General features: G+C 43.9%; 1 protein-coding gene across 1 annotated transcript; it reads left to right on the forward strand.

The window, feature by feature from the left end:
- The first annotated feature begins 987 nt into the window (after positions 1 to 987).
- Positions 988 to 8,976, forward strand: glod5 (glyoxalase domain containing 5). The gene is made up of 4 exons (XM_052487182.1): positions 988 to 1,251; positions 1,646 to 1,834; positions 8,008 to 8,163; positions 8,425 to 8,976. The coding sequence occupies exons 1-4, from the start codon at positions 1,195 to 1,197 to the stop codon at positions 8,557 to 8,559; spliced, it is 537 nt and encodes a 178-aa protein (XP_052343142.1). The 5' UTR covers positions 988 to 1,194; the 3' UTR covers positions 8,560 to 8,976.
- The last annotated feature ends 12,861 nt before the right edge of the window (positions 8,977 to 21,837 follow it).

Below are 21,837 nucleotides of genomic sequence, written 5' to 3' on the forward strand. Positions count from 1 at the left end.
CCAGTTTTATACATGTGATATGATGATAAATACCACCTTCCCACTTGGTTCTGAACGCAGCATGAAAGGCATCGCATGGTCAATCAGATATCTGCATTCTACATTGGCCGTGCGACATTTACAGTGATATGGCCTATGCGTGTCAGGGCATTCCCACTGAAGATGTTTATAACTAAACTAAGATAGACCACTGCCCGGGAACTAATTACTTGTAGTGGGCAGAGCCAAGCACGAGCTAGAGATCCTATTGGCGCGTTCTAGCTAACATTTGCATATTTCCATTAGGGAACGCCTAATGCGCGTGTGCATTAACTCAATTTGCCTCTGCACTCCTAAACAATACCATTTTTTTTATAAATGTTGGCAAAGGGTAAAGTATACACAACTCCCATGCTGACCAGACCGGACACGTCGCTTGCGCGAGCGTCGCAAAATAAATGTAGAAATCCATGTTATTCAATTATTGCATCCACACTGCTCGCGTGCGCCCACGAGGGTCTGCGACGCCAACGGCTAAAATAGAACTCATTCTTATTTCTGACGCAGATCCCGCTGAAAGTCCTCTCCTCATTGGTTTATAGAAGCAGGTACCCACGTGTCATCTCCTCACAACTGTTTAATCTACGAGAAAATTAGCAGAATATCGGCCAAAATCCATCTCGGTCTCTCCTCTCTCACTGCCGGACACTGGGCTTCCTCTCAGCACCATATTTGGTTGTGAGCAGAAACGCCGAGCGGATGACTCAAGTATATAGATCCGGTGAAATATCTGTCTCATTGTTCTGTGTTCATTCTACTTGCGCTTTGCCGCGCAGAGCTGTTGTGAAGGAAGTTCATCAAGATTCCCATAACTTTGCTCACGAGTGTCTCAGCGATCTAATGGACTGTCTCAGTGCTAAGAGGCGTAACTACAGACACTGGTTCGATTTCGGGCTGTATCACAACCGGCCATGATCGGGAGTCCCATAGTGGCGGCGCATAAATTAGCCCAGCGTCGCACGGGTTAGGGGAGGATTTGGCCGGGGTTGTAAAATAAGTTTTTGTTCTTAACTGACTTCCCTGGTTAAATAAAGGCTAAATAAAGTTATGTGGTAGACAAAAAACTCTAGCAATTACGGTATTATGGTCAACGCAATAAGGAGGAAGTGAAGGGTGGAATGTCATCCATTTGTTTTCAACTCTACTAAAGGAACGATGGCGCTCCGGACTTTAGGTTGTCACTTGGGGCGTTTTCAAGGGATTTACCGCCAGGTAAGACCTGTCGAATAAAACGAATGTCAGCTGTTCTAAAACGGAGCTACAGAATAGTGCCTTGTCTTTGGAAGACACTTTTATTAACGAGGGGCATGTGTAGTCGTCTACAATACAACTTATGTATTAAATTGTAAGCTACTAACTTTTGTTTAGAATGTGAAATTCATATCGAATTCTACAACTTTTAAGAAACGACACCGCTACCGATTTACCGTAATTACCCGAATACACTTAACCCCAGTTTTTTGCTGAATTTATCATAGTACTACTTCATTTGACCACGTAGGGACGCTGTCTACACGTTCATGTGAATATTTTTCTTTACATGCATGATTTATTTTGCACACCCACATTCACCCATCTGTCTCTGGCCATGTTGTCCCAACGACAGCCCCAGTCCTGTGGCCTGGCTGTGTTGGGGGTGTGGGGGTTACCCATGGTGTCGTTGGGGGTGAGATGTAAGAGCTCCGGCCCTGTACAGGTGAGTCACCTGGACCACCTGGTGTTGACCGTGAAGAGTGTTCCAGACACCTGCACCTTCTACTCCTCTGTCCTGGGCATGGAGGTCATCACCTTTAAGGTACATTCTGAGTACTGACACAGACTGCATAATCAATGATGAGTCTATTGATCACTTTTACTGAGACGTTAATTATTCTACTTTGGATAAAACATAGGTTGTCAAAGTTTTCTACTGTTCTGCCCTCTGTCGTTTCCACAATAGATTTGCTAACAACCAACAAGGTCATTAAATAAATCATAGATACACTCCAACTGGACTGTGTAACCACGTGGAAAACCCCAGCAGATGGTAGCTTTGACCAGTCTCTTATTAAACCCCAGCAGATGGTAGCATTGACCAGTCTCTCTTATTAAACCCCAGCAGATGGTAGCATTGACCAGTCTCTCTTATTAAACCCCAGCAGATGGTAGCATTGACCAGTCTCTCTTATTAAACCCCAGCAGATGGTAGCATTGACCAGTCTCTCTTATTAAACCCCAGCAGATGGTAGCATTGACCAGTCTCTCTTATTATACCCCAGCAGATGGTAGCATTGACCAGTCTCTTATTAAACCCCAGCAGATGGCAGCATTGACCAGTCTCTCTTATTAAACCCCAGCAGATGGCAGCATTGACCAGTCTCTCTTATTAAACCCCAGCAGATGGTAGCATTGACCAGTCTCTCTTATTAAACCCCAGCAGATGGTAGCATTGACCAGTCTCTCTTATTAAACCCCAGCAGATGGTAGCATTGACCAGTCTCTTATTAAACCCCAGCAGATGGTAGCATTGACCAGTCTCTCTTATTAAACCCCAGCAGATGGTAGCATTGACCAGTCTCTCTTATTAAACCCCAGCAGATGGTAGCATTGACCAGTCTCTTTATTAAACCCCAGCAGATGGTAGCATTGACCAGTCTTATTAAACCCCAGCAGATGGTAGCATTGACCAGTCTCTTATTAAACCCCAGCAGATGGTAGCATTGACCAGTCTCTATTATTAAACCCCAGCAGATGGTAGCATTGACCAGTCTCTTTATTAAACCCCAGCAGATTGTAGCATTGACCAGTCTCTTATTAAACCCCAGCAGATGGTAGCATTGACCAGTCTCTCTTATTAAACCCCAGCAGATGGTAGCATTGACCAGTCTCTTTATTAAACCCCAGCAGATGGTAGCATTGACCAGTCTCTTATTAAACCCCAGCAGATGGCAGCATTGACCAGTCTCTCTTATTAAACCCCAGCAGATGGTAGCATTGACCAGTCTCTCTTATTAAACCCCAGCAGATGGCAGCATTGACCAGTCTCTTATTAAACCCCAGCAGATGGTAGCATTGACCAGTCTCTATTATTAAACCCCAGCAGATGGTAGCATTGACCAGTCTCTCTTATTAAACCCCAGCAGATGGTAGCATTGACCAGTCTCTTATTAAACCCCAGCAGATGGTAGCATTGACCAGTCTCTTATTAAACCCCAGCAGATGGTAGCATTGACCAGTCTCTCTTATTAAACCCCAGCAGATGGTAGCATTGACCAGTCTCTCTTATTAAACCCCAGCAGATGGTAGCATTGACCAGTCTCTCTTATTAAACCCCAGCAGATGGTAGCATTGACCAGTCTCTCTTATTAAACCCCAGCAGATGGTAGCATTGACCAGTCTCTCTTATTAAACCCCAGCAGATGGTAGCATTGACCAGTCTCTCTTATTAAACCCCAGCAGATGGTAGCATTGACCAGTCTCTCTTATTAAACCCCAGCAGATGGTAGCATTGACCAGTCTCTCTTATTAAAACCCCAGCAGATGGTAGCATTGACCAGTCTCTCTTATTAAACCCCAGCAGATGGTAGCATTGACCAGTCTCTCTTATTAAACCCCAGCAGATGGTAGCATTGACCAGTCTCTCTTATTAAACCCCAGCAGATGGTAGCATTGACCAGTCTCTTATTAAACCCCAGCAGATGGTAGCATTGAACAGTCTCTCTTATTAAACCCCAGCAGATGGCAGCATTGACCAGTCTCTTATTAAACCCCAGCAGATGGTAGCATTGACCAGTCTCTCTTATTAAACCCCAGCAGATGGTAGCATTGACCAGTCTCTCTTATTAAAACCCCAGCAGATGGTAGCATTGACCAGTCTCTCTTATTAAACCCCAGCAGATGGTAGCATTGACCAGTCTCTTAATAAACCCCAGCAGATGGTAGCATTGACCAGTCTCTCTTATTAAACCCCAGCAGATGGTAGCATTGACCAGTCTCTCTTATTAAACCCCAGCAGATGGTAGCATTGACCAGTCTCTCTTATTAAACCCCAGCAGATGGTAGCATTGACCAGTCTCTCTTATTAAACCCCAGCAGATGGTAGCATTGACCAGTCTCTCTTATTAAACCCCAGCAGATGGTAGCATTGACCAGTCTCTCTTATTAAACCCCAGCAGATGGTAGCATTGACCAGTCTCTCTTATTAAACCCCAGCAGATGGTAGCATTGACCAGTCTCTCTTATTAAACCCCAGCAGATGGTAGCATTGACCAGTCTCTTATTAAACCCCAGCAGATGGTAGCATTGACCAGTCTCTATTATTAAACCCCAGCAGATGGTAGCATTGACCAGTCTCTATTATTAAACCCCAGCAGATGGTAGCATTGACCAGTCTCTTTATTAAACCCCAGCAGATGGTAGCATTGACCAGTCTCTCTTATTAAAACCCCAGCAGATGGTAGCATTGACCAGTCTCTTATTAAACCCCAGCAGATGGCAGCATTGACCAGTCTCTCTATTAAACCCCAGCAGATGGTAGCATTGACCAGTCTCTCTTATTAAAACCCCAGCAGATGGTAGCATTGACCAGTCTCTTATTAAACCCCAGCAGATGGTAGCATTGACCAGTCTCTCTTATTAAACCCCAGCAGATGGTAGCATTGAACAGTCTCTCTTATTAAACCCCAGCAGATGGTAGCATTGACCAGTCTCTCTTATTAAACCCCAGCAGATGGTAGCATTGACCAGTCTCTCTTATTAAACCCCAGCAGATGGTAGCATTGACCAGTCTCTCTTATTAAACCCCAGCAGATGGTAGCATTGACCAGTCTCTTATTAAACCCCAGCAGATGGTAGCATTGACCAGTCTCTTATTAAACCCCAGCAGATGGTAGCATTGACCAGTCTCTTATTAAACCCCAGCAGATGGTAGCATTGAACAGTCTCTTATTAAACCCCAGCAGATGGTAGCATTGACCAGTCTCTTATTAAACCCCAGCAGATGGTAGCATTGACCAGTCTCTATTATTAAACCCCAGCAGATGGCAGCATTGACCAGTCTCTTATTATACCCCAGCAGATGGTAGCATTGACCAGTCTCTATTATTAAACCCCAGCAGATGGTAGCATTGACCAGTCTCTATTATTAAACCCCAGCAGATGGCAGCATTGACCAGTCTCTTATTAAACCCCAGCAGATGGTAGCATTGACCAGTCTCTCTTATTAAAACCCCAGCAGATGGTAGCATTGACCAGTCTCTTATTAAACCCCAGCAGATGGCAGCATTGACCAGTCTCTCTTATTAAACCCCAGCAGATGGTAGCATTGACCAGTCTCTCTTATTAAAACCCCAGCAGATGGTAGCATTGACCAGTCTCTTATTAAACCCCAGCAGATGGTAGCTTTGACCAGTCTCTCTTATTAAACCCCAGCAGATGGTAGCATTGAACAGTCTCTCTTATTAAAACCCCAGCAGATGGTAGCATTGACCAGTCTCTCTTATTAAACCCCAGCAGATGGTAGCATTGACCAGTCTCTCTTATTAAACCCCAGCAGATGGTAGCATTGACCAGTCTCTCTTATTAAACCCCAGCAGATGGTAGCATTGACCAGTCTCTCTTATTAAACCCCAGCAGATGGTAGCATTGACCAGTCTCTCTTATTAAACCCCAGCAGATGGTAGCATTGACCAGTCTCTTATTAAACCCCAGCAGATGGTAGCATTGACCAGTCTCTCTTATTAAACCCCAGCAGATGGTAGCATTGACCAGTCTCTTATTAAACCCCAGCAGATGGTAGCATTGACCAGTCTCTTATTAAACCCCAGCAGATGGTAGCCTTGACCAGTCTCTCTTATTAAACCCCAGCAGATGGTAGCCTTGACCAGTCTCTCTTATTAAAACCCCAGCAGATGGTAGCATTGACCAGTCTCTCTTATTAAACCCCAGCAGATGGCAGCATTGACCAGTCTCTCTTATTAAACCCCAGCAGATGGTAGCATTGACCAGTCTCTCTTATTAAACCCCAGCAGATGGTAGCATTGACCAGTCTCTTTATTAAACCCCAGCAGATGGTAGCATTGACCAGTCTCTTATTAAACCCCAGCAGATGGTAGCATTGACCAGTCTCTTTATTAAACCCCAGCAGATGGTAGCATTGACCAGTCTCTTATTAAACCCCAGCAGATGGTAGCATTGACCAGTCTCTCTATTAAAACCCCAGCAGATGGTAGCATTGACCAGTCTCTCTTATTAAACCCCAGCAGATGGTAGCATTGACCAGTCTCTCTCTTATTAAACCCCAGCAGATGGTAGCATTGACCAGTCTCTCTTATTAAACCCCAGCAGATGGTAGCATTGACCAGTCTCTCTTATTAAACCCCAGCAGATGGTAACATTGATTAAACCAGTCTTGACCAGTCTCTTATTAAACCCCAGCAGATGGTAGCATTGACCAGTCTCTCTTATTAAACCCCAGCAGATGGTAGCATTGACCAGTCTCTTATTAAACCCCAGCAGATGGTAGCATTGACCAGTCTCTCTTATTAAACCCCAGCAGATGGTAGCATTGACCAGTCTCTCTTATTAAACCCCAGCAGATGGTAGCATTGACCAGTCTCTCTTATTAAACCCCAGCAGATGGTAGCATTGACCAGTCTCTTTATTAAAACCCCAGCAGATGGTAGCATTGACCAGTCTCTCTTATTAAACCCCAGCAGATGGTAGCATTGACCAGTCTCTCTTATTAAAACCCCAGCAGATGGTAGCATTGAAACCAGTCTCTCTTATTAAACCCCAGCAGATGGTAGCATTGACCAGTCTCTCTATTAAACCCCAGCAGATGGTAGCATTGACCAGTCTCTCTTATTAAACCCCAGCAGATGGTAGCATTGACCAGTCTCTCTTATTAAACCCCAGCAGATGGTAGCATTGACCAGTCTCTTATTAAACCCCAGCAGATGGTAGCATTGACCAGTCTCTCTTATTAAACCCCAGCAGATGGTAGCATTGACCAGTCTCTCTTATTAAACCCCAGCAGATGGTAGCATTGACCAGTCTCTCTTATTAAACCCCAGCAGATGGTAGCATTGACCAGTCTCTCTTATTAAACCCCAGCAGATGGTAGCATTGACCAGTCTCTTATTAAACCCCAGCAGATGGTAGCATTGACCAGTCTCTCTTATTAAACCCCAGCAGATGGTAGCATTGACCAGTCTCTCTTATTAAACCCCAGCAGATGGCAGCATTGACCAGTCTCTTATTAAACCCCAGCAGATGGTAGCATTGACCAGTCTCTCTTATTAAACCCCAGCAGATGGTAGCATTGACCAGTCTCTCTTATTAAACCCCAGCAGATGGCAGCATTGACCAGTCTCTTATTAAACCCCAGCAGATGGTAGCATTGACCAGTCTCTATTATTAAACCCCAGCAGATGGTAGCATTGACCAGTCTCTCTTATTAAACCCCAGCAGATGGTAGCATTGACCAGTCTCTCTTATTAAACCCCAGCAGATGGTAGCATTGACCAGTCTCTCTTATTAAACCCCAGCAGATGGTAGCATTGACCAGTCTCTATTATTAAACCCCAGCAGATGGTAGCATTGACCAGTCTCTCTTATTAAACCCCAGCAGATGGTAGCATTGACCAGTCTCTCTTATTAAACCCCAGCAGATGGTAGCATTGACCAGTCTCTCTTATTAAACCCCAGCAGATGGTAGCATTGACCAGTCTCTATTATTAAACCCCAGCAGATGGAAGCATTGACCAGTCTCTCTTATTAAACCCCAGCAGATGGCAGCATTGACCAGTCTCTCTTATTAAACCCCAGCAGATGGTAGCATTGACCAGTCTCTCTTATTAAACCCCAGCAGATGGTAGCATTGACCAGTCTCTATTATTAAACCCCAGCAGATGGAAGCATTGACCAGTCTCTCTTATTAAACCCCAGCAGATGGTAGCATTGACCAGTCTCTCTTCTTCTTTACCCCAGGGTAACCGTAAGGCGCTGTGTTTTGGGAAGCAGAAGTTGAACCTGCACCAGGTGGGTCAGGAGTTTGAACCCAAGGCTTTGAGACCCACCTCAGGATCAGCTGACCTCTGTCTCATCACCCTCACCCCCCTGGCTGCTGTAGCTACACACCTACAGGTGACACACACACACACACACACACACACACACACACACACACACACACACACACACACACACACACACACACACACACACACACACACACACACACACACACACACACACACACACACACACACCTCCCAAGTTATCTACTACATGGTTCCAGTCCTCCACCATAACCATATGGATGGACATGCTGTCTTCTAGTAGGATGCTGTTCTGCCATGTCCTGAAAGTCCCTGTGTGACTGTCTCATCTATCTGTCACCTGCAGGCGTGTGGTGTGGAGATAGAGGAGGGTCCAGTGGAGAGGAGTGGCGCTGTTGGACCCATCACATCTCTCTACTTCAGAGACCCAGACCACAACCTGATAGAGGTCTCTAACTACAACCAACCAACAAAGGACTGAGGCCTTATGTCAACCTCTAACTACATGTACAACCAACATCCTTTAGCTCAACATCTACCTTCAACAGCCTTTAGCTCAACATCTACCTTCAACAGCCTTTAGCTAAACATCTACCTTCAACAGCCTTTAGCTAAACATCTACCTTCAACAGCCTTAGAACAACCATTTAACTGCAACAGAAGAACAAAGGGCATTCTTATATTTTGTGTTTTATTGCTCAGCCAACTTATTTGCCTTTTGGCAGGAAGATAACAGTAGTTCGACTGAAGAGTTAGTGCTAAGGTAACCTTTATGAGGACAACAACGTAGTTCCTACGTGTCACGTTTTGGCCTAGCCAGATCTGTATGTTAGCCAATTCCTTTGTTGTTTGGGGTGATGACTTGCCTTGTTAAATAAAAAAAATGAGAGGCAAAATAGTTCTTTGAAGCAGAACCATATCTACAGTAGGTCAGTCTGCGTCGATTCACTTTCTGGTCAGTCTGCGTCGATTCAGTATCTACATGGAGTATTTTCAACTTTCTGGTCAGTCAGCAACAAACCAAAGTCCATTTTTAAGATGTAAATGTAGCATTACAGATACTATCATAACTAAATGCTGTAACTCCAGCTGGCCCTGTTTAGACCTGTTTATCAATGGCTCTGGCCAGTCCACTCTGTTACAGAGGCTGTTCAGTTCATATTGACGTCATGTAGCTAGCAGGGTTGACTGGTCAGATAGCGTCAGCGGGCAGGCTAGTCCCAACAACTCTGCTTGTTGTTTCAGCTAGCAGGTCTGACTGGTCAGATAGCGTCAGCAGGCAGGCTAGTCCCAACAACTCTGCTTGTTGTTTCAGCTAGCAGGTCTGACTGGTCAGATAGCGTCAGCAGGCAGGCTAGTCCCAACAACTCTGCTTGTTGTTTCAGCTAACAGGGCTGACTGGTCAGATAGCGTCAGCAGGCAGGCTAGTCCCAACAACACAGCTTGTTGTTTCAGCTAGCAGTGCTGACTGGTCAGATAGCATCAGCAGGCAGGCTAGTCCCAACAACTCTGCTTGTTATTTCAGCTAGCAGGGCTGACTGGTCAGATAGCGTCAGCAGGCAGGCTAGTCCCAACAACACAGCTTGTTGTTTCAGCTAGCAGGGCTGACTGGTCAGATAGCGTCAGCAGGCAGGCTAGTCCCAACAACACAGCTTGTTGTTTCAGCTAGCAGGGCTGACTGGTCAGATAGCGTCAGCAGGCAGGCTAGTCCCAACAACACAGCTTGTTGTTTCAGCTAGCAGGGCTGACTGGTCAGATAGCGTCAGCAGGCAGGCTAGTCCCAACAACACAGCTTGTTATTTCAGCTAGCAGGGCTGACTGGTCAGATAGCGTCAGCAGGCAGGCTAGTCCCAACAACACAGCTTGTTGTTTCAGCTAGCAGGGCTGACTGGTCAGATAGCGTCAGCAGGCAGGCTAGTCCCAACAACACAGCTTGTTATTTCAGCTAGCAGGGCTGACTGGTCAGATAGCAGCAGGCAGGCTAGTCCCAACAACACAGCTTGTTGTTTCAGCTAGCAGGGCTGACTGGTCAGATAGCGTCAGCAGGCAGGCTAGTCCCAACAACACAGCTTGTTGTTTCAGCTAGCAGGGCTGACTGGTCAGATAGCGTCAGCAGGCAGGCTAGTCCCAACAACACAGCTTGTTATTTCAGCTAGCAGGGCTGACTGGTCAGATAGCGTCAGCAGGCAGGCTAGTCCCAACAACACAGCTTGTTGTTTCAGCTAGCAGGGCTGACTGGTCAGATAGCGTCAGCAGGCAGGCTAGTCCCAACAACACAGCTTGTTGTTTCAGCTAGCAGGGCTGACTGGTCAGATAGCGTCAGCAGGCAGGCTAGTCCCAACAACACAGCTTGTTGTTTCAGCTAGCAGGGCTGACTGGTCAGATAGCGTCAGCAGGCAGGCTACCCCAGGGCCTTATTACACACTGTATGCATCACAAATGACACCCTAATAACTATATAGCTCATTAGTCTTGACCAGGGTCCATTGGGATCTACAGTACTGCACACTATGTGGGGAATATTGTTCCACGTGGGACATATCTAAACTAACAGTCAGAGGGTAAGTGCAATATAGCATGGGACACATTATGTGTCCAAAATGGCACCCTTCTCCTTATGGGGCACTGATCAAAAGTAGAGCACTATATATGGGTCTATTTAGGAGGCACTCTGTTTTCTCTCCAACTATTCTCCTGCTCTGGCAGTCTCACTACAAAACCTGCTGGAACAAAGTCTCCATTTCATTTTGGCTGGCTAAGCTCAGCTACTTAAAGTGCCCTGAAATAGTATGAAGATGTGAAAAACTAAATATTATGGCAATTAAGAGGCATTATAGCTTTCTGAACATCCTGTCCCCCTGGTCTAGCTGCTTGGGTTAAGGTCTGTATTATGGCTGAATGTAATACATAAAACAAGCCCTCTATATAAAAGGTGTGTGTGTGTGTGTGTGGTGTGTGTGTGTGTTCTCATCACTGTGTAACTGGGGTGTTCCCAATGTAAATGTGTCACGTTAAGTTAACTTGTTGCTGTGAGTGTAGAGGTTGGCTCAGAGAGTCGGTTATTTAACTGTAAAACATTATGGGGGATGTTGGTCTTCTCCATATTGGTCTTCACATTACTGTGAACTGATCCATGGAAAACCAACAGGATACACATTGACACACACAACACTGACAGGCATGGTGCTGGAGGAGGGAAACAAACTTCCTGTTACTGCCCATGCATCAGGCTTAGGTCCTAACTTCCTGTTCTTACTGCCTACCCATCCATCAGGCTTAGGTCCCAACTTCCTGTTCTTACTGCCCATCCATCAGGCCTAGGTCCTAACTTCCTGTTTTTACTGCCTACCCATCCATCAGGCTTAGGTCCTAACTTCCTGTTCTTACTGCCCATCCATCAGGCTTAGGTCCTAACTTCCTGTTCTTACCTCCCATCCATCAGGCTTAGGTCCTAACTTCCTGTTCTTACTGCCCATCCATCAGGCCTAGGTCCTAACTTCCTGTTCTTACTGCCTACCCATCCATCAGGCTTAGGTCCTAACTTCCTGTTCTTACTGCCCATCCATCAGGCTTAGGTCCTGACTTCTGTCGTGGAAATATTCAGTTAATAATATTTCCCAAATACTGGAGCTTGTGAGTTCAAATAGACTTTATTACAAAGTAACAGAAGCCGAGCTGGTTCATGAAGCAACTGACTTTCTATCCTTGGCTTTTATACTGGTTTCATCCCTACATCACACACAACTGACTTTCTAGCCTTGGTACACACCTTTTATACTGGTTTCATCCCTACATCACACACAACTGACTTTCTAGCCTTGGTACACACCTTTATACTGGTCTTATCCTTACATCACACACATGGTAACCCCTCTTTATGTTAATGATTCATCCCCTCTGGCATTTAGCCACCATTTATCTTTTAACCTTGCACTCATTTTTTAGCTTCACATTGGGGTGAAGGGTGGGGTCAAATTGGGGTCATGATAGGGGCTACACCAAATGTTTAATGTATTATAATAATTGATTATGTTGTATTAATATAATGGGAAGGGTTATAACACTACATTTATAGGGTCCTAGACTTCAGATTAACTATATGTATATATATATATATATTATCAGGGTTATAACACTACATTTATAGGGTCCTAGACTTCAGATTAACTATATGTATATATATATATATATTATCAGGGTTATAACACTACATTTAGACTTCTAGACTTCAGATTAACTATATGTATATATATATATATATTATCAGGGTTATAACACTACATTTATAGGGTCCTAGACTTCAGATTAACTATATATATATATATATATATATATATATATATATATATATATATATAATAAGGTTTAAAATGGTTTCACAGTTATTTTCTAGTCTCTGCCTCTTATAAGGAAACAGTCTGTGAGAAAAGCACCTCAAAGATAAACGCAGAACCCTGCAGGGGAGTGAAAGAGATAAGAGACTAGTCAGGCATACCTCTATAAATCAACTTGGGGAGTGGACATTTACTGCTGAGCCCTTAGAAAACACTGGAACTATTGTATCTTTCTTGCAAGTTTGTATAGCTGTGCATGCATGGGCTTGGTCTGATGAGTAGAAGGTAATGACGTATGCAGTGACATCACTAGGGCTGGATTTCGGGCTTAATAAAATAACTTGGGACTTTTCCTATTTGGCAGAACTCAGGAGAGACATCAGTTGTATGTGTGATGTTTGATCTTCTGTCTTCTGTCTACCTTCTGTCTACCCGTATTTTGATTAAAATTGTTATGATTTCTGAGTGCACATTTTGAGTGTTCCTTATTTGTTAAGTAAATAAATCGGAGCACAGAAAAACGGAACCAACACTGCCCCTCCATCAGGCCTAGGTCCTAACTTCCTGTTCTTACTGCCCGTCCATCAGGCCTAGGTCCTAACTTCCTGTTCTTACTGCCCCTCCATCAGGCCTAGGTCCTAACTTCCTGTTCTTACTGCCCATCCATCAGGCCTAGGTCCTAACTTCCTGTTCTTACTGCCCATCCATCAGGCCTAGGTCCTAACTTCCTGTTCTTACTGCCCCTCCATCAGGCCTAGGTCCTAACTTCCTGTTCTTACTGCCCCTCCATCAGGTTTAGGTCCTAACTTCCTGTTCTTACTGCCCCTCCATCAGGCCTAGGTCCTAACTTCCTGTTCTTACTGCCCATGCATCAGGTCTAGGTCCTAACCTCCTGTTCTTACTGCCCATCCATCAGGCCTAGGTCCTAACTTCCTGTTCTTACTGCCCATCCATCAGGCCTAGGTCCTAACTTCCTGTTCTTACTGCCCCTCCATCAGGCCTAGGTCCTAACTTCCTGTTCTTACTGCCCATCCATCAGGCCTAGGTCCTAACTTCCTGTTCTTACTGCCCATCCATCAGGCCTAGGTCCTAACTTCCTGTTCTTACTGCCCCTCCATCAGGCCTAGGTCATAACTTCCTGTTCTTACTGCCCCTCCATCAGGTTTAGGTCCTAACTTCCTGTTCTTACTGCCCCTCCATCAGGCCTAGGTCCTAACTTCCTGTTCTTACTGCCCATGCATCAGGTCTAGGTCCTAACCTCCTGCTCTTACTGCCCCTCCATCAGGTTTAGGTCCTAACTTCTTGTTCTTACTGCCTACCCATCCATCAGGTTTAGGTCCTAACTTCCTGTTCTTACTGCCCCTCCATCAGGCCTAGGTCCTAACTTCCTGTTCTTACTGCCCATCCATCAGGCCTAGGTCCTAACTTCCTGTTCTTACTGCCCATGCATCAGGTCTAGGTCCTAACTTCCTGTTCTTACTGCCCCTCCATCAGGTTTAGGTCCTAACTTCCTGTTCTTACTGCCCATCCATCAGGTTTAGGTCCTGACTTCCTGTTCTTACTGCCCATCCATCAGGTTTAGGTCCTAACTTCCTGTTCTTACTGCCCATCCATCAGGCTTAGGTCCTAACTTCCTGTTCTTACTGCCCATCCATCAGGCTTAGGTCCTAACTTCCTGTTCCTACTGCCCATCTATCCATCAGGCTTAGGTCCTAACTTCCTGTTCTTAGTGTCCAACCGTCCATCAGGCTTAGGTCCTAACTTCTGTTCTTAGTGTCCATCAGGCTTAGGTCCTAACTTCCTGTTCCTACTGCCCATCTATCCATCAGGCTTAGGTCCTAACTTCCTGTTCTTAGTGTCCAACCGTCCATCAGGCTTAGGTCCTAACTTCTGTTCCTAGTGTCCATCAGGCTTAGGTCCTAACTTCTGTTCTTAGTGTCCATCAGGCTTAGGTCCTAACTTCTGTTCTTAGTGTCCATCAGGCTTAGGTCCTAACTTCTGTTCTTAGTGTCCATCAGGCTTAGGTCCTAACTTCTGTTCTTAGTGTCCATCAGGCTTAGGTCCTAACTTCTGTTCTTAGTGTCCATCAGGCTTAGGTCCTAACTTCCTGTTCCTACTGCCCATCTATCCATCAGGCTTAGGTCCTAACTTCCTGTTCTTAGTGTCCAACCGTCCATCAGGCTTAGGTCCTAACTTCTGTTCTTAGTGTCCATCAGGCTTAGGTCCTAACTTCCTGTTCCTACTGCCCATCTATCCATCAGGCTTAGGTCCTAACTTCCTGTTCTTAGTGTCCAACCGTCCATCAGGCTTAGGTCCTAACTTCTGTTCCTAGTGTCCATCAGGCTTAGGTCCTAACTTCTGTTCTTAGTGTCCATCAGGCTTAGGTCCTAACTTCTGTTCTTAGTGTCCATCAGGCCAGGGGAGAACGACTGTCTCCTCTCTTCGAAGCCACGGAAATTCAAGGCCAAACGCAGTACTGCAGGCAGTGTTATCAGAAAACAGGATCACCATTATAGTGAATAGAATAATGGACATTTTTGTCTTCCATCTTTTTGTAAAAAGAACAAAAAATTTAAGAGAATCATGGTACCAATAATACACCAGATATGTGTCGCGTAGAGTAGGCCAGAAGGCTATAATGGAAAACCTAACCTCTATCACGTAGAGTAGGCCAGAAGGCTAAACTGGAAAACCTAACCTCTATCACGTAGAGTAGGCCAGAAGGCTATACTGGAAAACCTAACCTCTATCACGTAGAGTAGGCCAGAAGGCTAAACTGGAAAACATCCTGAACCTTCAGATAGTATTCACATGTAGAGGACATCCTGAACCTTCAGACAGTATTCACAGGTAGAGGACATCCTGAACCTTCAGATAGTATTCACATGTAGAGGACATACTGTACCTTCAGATAGTATTCACATGTAGAGGACATCCTGAACCTTCAGATAGTATTCACATGTAGAGGACATCCTGAACCTTCAGACAGTATTCACAGGTAGAGGACATCCTGAACCTTCAGATAGTATTCACATGTAGAGGACATCCTGAACCTTCAGATAGTATTCACATGTAGAGGACATGCTGAACCTTCAGATAGTATTCACATGTAGAGGACATACTGTACCTTCAGATAGTATTCACATGTAGAGGACATCCTGAACCTTCAGATAGTATTCACATGTAGAGGACATCCTGTACCTTCAGATAGTATTCACAGGTAGAGGACATCCTGAACCTTCAGATAGTATTCACATGTAGAGGACATACTGTACCTTCAGATAGTATTCACATGTAGAGGACATGCTGAACCTTCAGATAGTATTCACATGTAGAGGACATGCTGAACCTTCAGACAGTATTCACAGGTAGAGGACATCCTGAACCTTCAGATAGTATTCACATGTAGAGGACATCCTGAACCTTCAGATAGTATTCACATGTAGAGGACATACTGTACCTTCAGATAGTATTCACATGTAGAGGACATCCTGAACCTTCAGATAGTATTCACATGTAGAGGACATCCTGAACCTTCAGACAGTATTCACAGGTAGAGGACATCCTGAACCTTCAGATAGTATTCACATGTAGAGGACATCCTGTACCTTCAGATAGTATTCACATGTAGAGGACATCCTGAACCTTCAGACAGTATTCACAGGTAGAGGACATCCTGTACCTTCAGACAGTATTCACACCCCTTGACTTTTCCACGTTTTGTTGCTACAAATTGCGATTTAAAATGTTTTTTTTTCAACGATCTACACAAAATACTCTGTCAAAATGGAAGAAGGATTTGAACATTTTTTAAAGATTCATGAAAAATAAAACACTATCTTGATTAGATAAGTATTCAACCCCATGAGTCAATACATGTTAGAATCACATTTGTCAGCAATTACAGCTTTGAGTCTTTCTGGGTAAGTTTCCATAAGAGCTTTGCCCAACTGGACTGTACAATATTCACCCATTATTATTTTCAAAGTTCTGTCTAATTGGTTGTTGATCATTGCTAGACAGCCATTTTCAAGTCTTGCCATAGATTTTAAAATCTGACTTAAGTCAAAACTGTAACTAGGCCACTCAGGAACATTCAATGTCGTCTTGGTAAGCAACTCCAGTGTATATTTGTCCGTAAGTTTTACATTATTGTCCTGCTGAACGTTGAATTTGTCTCCCAGTCTCTGGGGAAACAAATATCCTCTAGGATTTTGCCCTAAAAAACTCCCTAGTCCTTGCCGATGACAAGTATTCTCATAACATGATGCAGCCACCACCATGCTTGAAAATATGAAGAGTGGTACTGAGTGGCGTGTTGTGTTGGATTTGCCCCAAACATAACAATAAATTCTTTGCCGATTTTTTGCAGTATTACTTTAGGACTTACAGATTCCGTGATAGAAATGTTAAGGTGATTCCCAACATATGGAGCGCAGTTTCCACTAAATTGGGAACATTGCCTTTCAATTTCAATCACATTGTAAAGCTGAACATGCGCGATGCGGATTAAATAGAGACATTAGTGCCTTATTGGAAACAGGAAGCATGTTTTGGAATATTTTTTATTCTGTTCTTCTCACTCTGTCAATTAGGTCAGTATTGTGGAGTAACTACAATGTTGTTGATCCATCCTCAGTTCTATCACAGCCATTAAACTCTGCAACTGTTTTAAAGTCACCATTGGCCTCATGGTGAAATCCCTGAGCGGTTTCCTTCCTCTCCGGCAACTGAGTTAGAAAGGACACCTGTATTTTTGTTGTGACTGGGTGTATTGATACACCATCCAAAGTGTAATTAATAACTTCACCATGCTCAATGTGATATTCAGTGTCTACCAATAGGTGCCATCCTTTGCAAGGCATTGGAAAACCTTCCTGGTCTTTGTGGTTGAATCTTTGTTTTAAATGCACTGCTTACCTGAGGGACCTTACAGATAATTGTATGTGTGGGGTACAGCAATGGGGCAGTCATTTAACAATGATGTTAAGGTGCTTCTACACCTGCATTGTTTGCTGTTTGGGGTTTTAGGCTGGGTTTCTGTACAGCACTTTGAGATATCAGCTGATGTACAAAGGGCTTTATAAATACATTTGATTTGAGGTACTATCATTGTACACAGACTTATTCTATGACTTGATAAGCACATATTTTTACTCGTGAACTTATTTTGGCCATAACAAAGGGGTTGACTACTTATTGACTAAAGACGTTTCAGATTTTTATATTTGATTAATTTGTAAACATTTCTAAAAACAAATGTCCACTTTGACATTATTGTGGAATATTGTATGTAGATCAGTGGCACAACATCTCAAATGAATCCATTTTAAATTCAGGCTGTAACACAACAAAATGTTAATAGTCAAAGGGTGTGAATACTTTCTGAAGGCTCTGCAGATCACGTTTCCTCACGTTGGTTTTGGTTTCACTTAATAACTAAGTATCAAAGACAGGCTCCTTAACGGGAAAAGGCATTACTTCCAGTAACTTCCACTGTTGCCAAGCTAATCTGTCTCTCATTAATAGGTTTAGAGCTAGTTTAAAGATAGCTCCAGCCTTCCTGGTTTCAGTGTTCAGGATAAGTGATATTTACAGACCATGCATTGTTTAGAATAATGGCTCATCTGGGAATCACCTGGGGTAAAAGAGTGGAAAAGAGAGCTTACGTTTTATGGGCGTCTTCCTCGAAGGTAGTCAACAAGTGAAACAACGGGGTCGTAGTCCCTGGACATTCTCTCGTTTGACTTCTCTCCTTATGTTACAGTTGAAGTCGGAAGTTTACATCCACATAGGTTGGAGTCATTAAAACTTGTTTTTCACCCACTCCACAAATGTCTTGTTAATGAACAAAATATAGTTTCGGTAAGTCGGTTAGGACATCTGTTTACAGACAGATTATTTCACTGTATCACAATTCCAATGGGTCAGAAGTTTACATACACTAAGTTGACTGCCTTTAAACAGCTTGGAAAATTCCAGAAAATGATGTCATGGCTATAGAAGCTTCTGATAGGCTAATTGACAACATTTGAGTCAATTTGAGGTGTACCTGTGGATGTATTTCAAGGCCTACCTTCAAACTCAGTGCCTCCTTGCTTGACATCATGGAACACACAAGACCTTAGAAAAAAATTGTCTGGTTCATCCTTGGGAGCAATTTCCAAACGCCTGAAGGTACCACATTCACCTGTACAAACAATAGTACGCAAGTATAAACACCATGGGACCACGCAGATGTCATACCGCTCAGGAAGGAGACGCGTTCTCTCTCCTATAGATGAACGTACTTTGGTGCGAAAAGTGCAAATCAATCCCAGAACAACAGCAAAGGACCTTGTGAAGATGCTGGAGGAAACAGGTACAAAAGTATCTATATCCACAGTAAAATGAGTCCTATATCGACATAACGTGAAAGGCTGCTCAGCAAGGAAGAAGCCACTGCTCCAAAACCGCCATAAAAAAAAGCCAGACTACGGTTTGCAACTGCACATGGGGACAAAGAATGTAAGTTTTGGAGAAATGTCCTCTGGTCTGATGAAACAAACATATTACTGTTTGGCCATAATGATCATCGTTATGTTTGGAGGAAAAAGGGGGAGGTTTGTAAGCCGAAGAACACCATCCCAACCGTGAAGCATGGGGGTGGCAGCATCATGTTGTGAGGGTGCTTTGCTGCAGGAGGAGGGTCTGGTGCACTTCACAAAATAATTTTCCTACCTGCACATTACAACAATTTTCCTACCATCATGAGGTAGGAAAATTATGTGGATATATTGAAGCAACATCTCAAGACATCAGTCAGGAAGTTAAAGCTTGGTCGCAAATGGGTCTTCCAAATGGACAATGACCCCAAGCATTCTTCCAAAGTTATGGCTCAAGGACAACAAAGTCAAGGTATTGGAGTGGCCATCACAAAGCCCTGACCTCAATCCTATAGAAATTTGTGGGCAGAACTGAAAAAGTGTGTGCGAGCAAGGAGGCCTACAAACCTGACTCAGTTACACCAGCTCTCTCAGGAGTAATGGGCCAAAATTCACCCAACTTATTGTGGGAAGCTTGTGGAAGGCTCCCCGAAACGTTTGATGTTCTGTAAACTTCTGTAAACGTCTTACCTACTGGGAATGTGATGAAAGAAATACAAGCCGAAATAAATCATTCTCTCTACTATTATTCTGACATTTCACATTCTTAAAATAAAGTTGTGATCCTAACTGACCTAAAACAGGGACTTTGTATTAAATGTCAGGAATTGTGAAAAACTGAGTTTAAATGTATTTAGCTGAGGTGTATGTAAACTTCCCACTTCAACTGTAGATATCAGGCTGGCCCTACTGAGTGTACTACTTTTAACCAGGGCCCTACTGAGTGTACTACTTTTAACCAGTGCCCTACTGAGTGTACTACTTTTAACCAGGGCCCTACTGAGTGTACTACTTTTAACCAGGGCCCTACTGAGTGTACTACTTTTAACCAGGGCCCTACTGAGTGTACTACTTTTAACCAGGGCCCTACTGAGTGTACTACTTTTAACCAGGGCCCTATTGAGTGTACTAGTTTTAACCAGGGCCCTACTGAGTGTACTACTTTTAACCAGGGCCCTATTGAGTGTACTACTTTTAACCAGGGCCCTACTGAGTGTACTACTTTTAACCAGGGCCCTACTGAGTGTACTACTTTTAACCAGGGCCCTATTGAGTGTACTACTTTTAACCAGGGCCCTATTGAGTGTACTAGTTTTAACCAGGGCCCTACTGAGTGTACTACTTTTAACCAGGGCCCTATTGAGTGTACTACTTTTAACCAGGGCCCTATTGAGTGTACTACTTTTAACCAGGGCCCTACTGAGTGTACTACTTTTAACCAGTGCCCTACTGAGTGTACTACTTTTAACCAGGGCCCTATTGAGTGTACTAGTTTTAACCAGGGCCCTACTGAGTGTACTACTTTTAACCAGGGCCCTATTGAGTGTACTACTTTTAACCAGGGCCCTATTGAGTGTACTAGTTTTAACCAGGGCCCTTTAACCAGGGCCCTACTGAGTGTACTACTTTTAACCAGGGCCCTATTGAGTGTACTACTTTTAACCAGGGCCCTACTGAGTGTACTACTTTTAACCAGGGCCCTATTGAGTGTACTAGTTTTAACCAGGGCCCTACTGAGTGTACTACTTTTAACCAGGGCCCTACTGAGTGTACTACTTTTAACCAGGGCCCTACTGAGTGTACTACTTTTAACCAGGGCCCTACTGAGTGTACTACTTTTAACCAGGGCCCTACTGAGTGTACTACTTTTAACCAGGGCCCTACTGAGTGTACTACTTTTAACCAGGGCCCTATTGCTGTGCACTACTTTTAACCAGGGCCCTACTGAGTGTACTACTTTTAACCAGGGCCCTACAGAGTGTACTACTTTTAACCAGGGCCCTACTGAGTGTACTACTTTTAACCAGGGCCCTACTGAGTGTACTACTTATAACCAGGGCCCTACTGAGTGTACTACTTTTAACCAGGGCCCTACTGAGTGTACTACTTTTAACCAGGGCCCTACTGAGTGTACTACTTTTAACCAGGGCCCTACTGAGTGTACTACTTTTAACCAGGGCCCTATTGAGTGTACTACTTTTAACCAGGGCCCTACTGAGTGTACTACTTTTAACCAGGGCCCTACTGAGTGTACTACTTTTAACCAGGGCCCTACTGAGTGTACTACTTTTAACCAGGGCCCTACTGGTGTTTTGATGAGTAGATTTATTTGATGGCTGGTTGTAAACAGGGAAACACCTATTCAAACCACAAAATGTTATTGGGCTGTTTTCTCGCTTTAGCCTGCTATTTCTGGCCAACCCAGACGTCACCGTCCACTGGGAACAGTAAGAACCACATCCAGGAGTCAGTTAGTAACTTCGGCGTATTAACCAGACGGTTGGGAAACAGACAGACTACCCATATCCTTACGGTTGTCTGTTATTTTTGTGTCTATGTCCTTTTATGTTCTCTTTAAGAACAACATCAGTGTTTCCATAGAAGCCACCTTTTCATAGTCCCCGAATCCAGAGCAAATCCAAACAAGCATACAGTATTATATAAAACCCTTTATTGCAGGGAACTTCCTTCTGTCTCATATTGCTCAAATAAACAGCAAACCTAAAGTAACAACGCCTCTCCCCTGTCTGACCTAGATAGTTTGTGTGTATGTATTGATATGTAGGCTATGTGTGCTTTTCAATTTTTTTTTTTTTGAGCTGTGATTGTCTAATGATGTTCTGTATTAAGTTTCATGTTCAGGAAGAGTAGCTGCTGCTTTTGCAACAGCCAATGGGGATCCTAATAAAATACCAACAGCCAATGGGGATCCTAATAAAATACCAACAGCCAATGCGGATCGTAATAAAATACCAACAGCCAATGGGGATCCTAATAAAA

Source organism: Oncorhynchus keta, chromosome 30, assembly GCF_023373465.1.
Source record: "Oncorhynchus keta strain PuntledgeMale-10-30-2019 chromosome 30, Oket_V2, whole genome shotgun sequence".
NCBI classification, from domain to species: domain Eukaryota; kingdom Metazoa; phylum Chordata; class Actinopteri; order Salmoniformes; family Salmonidae; genus Oncorhynchus; species Oncorhynchus keta.

Bases quoted from the DNA above. Each gene is read 5' to 3' on its own strand.
- glod5 (XM_052487182.1), top strand. From the start codon at position 1,195: ATGGCGCTCCGGACTTTAGGTTGTCACTTGGGGCGTTTTCAAGGGATT. The intron at 1,252-1,645 runs GTAAGACCTGTC...TCCCAACGACAG, and splicing joins TTCAAGGGATTTACCGCCAG to CCCCAGTCCTGTGGCCTGGC. The intron at 8,164-8,424 runs GTGACACACACA...TGTCACCTGCAG, and splicing joins CTGTAGCTACACACCTACAG to GCGTGTGGTGTGGAGATAGA.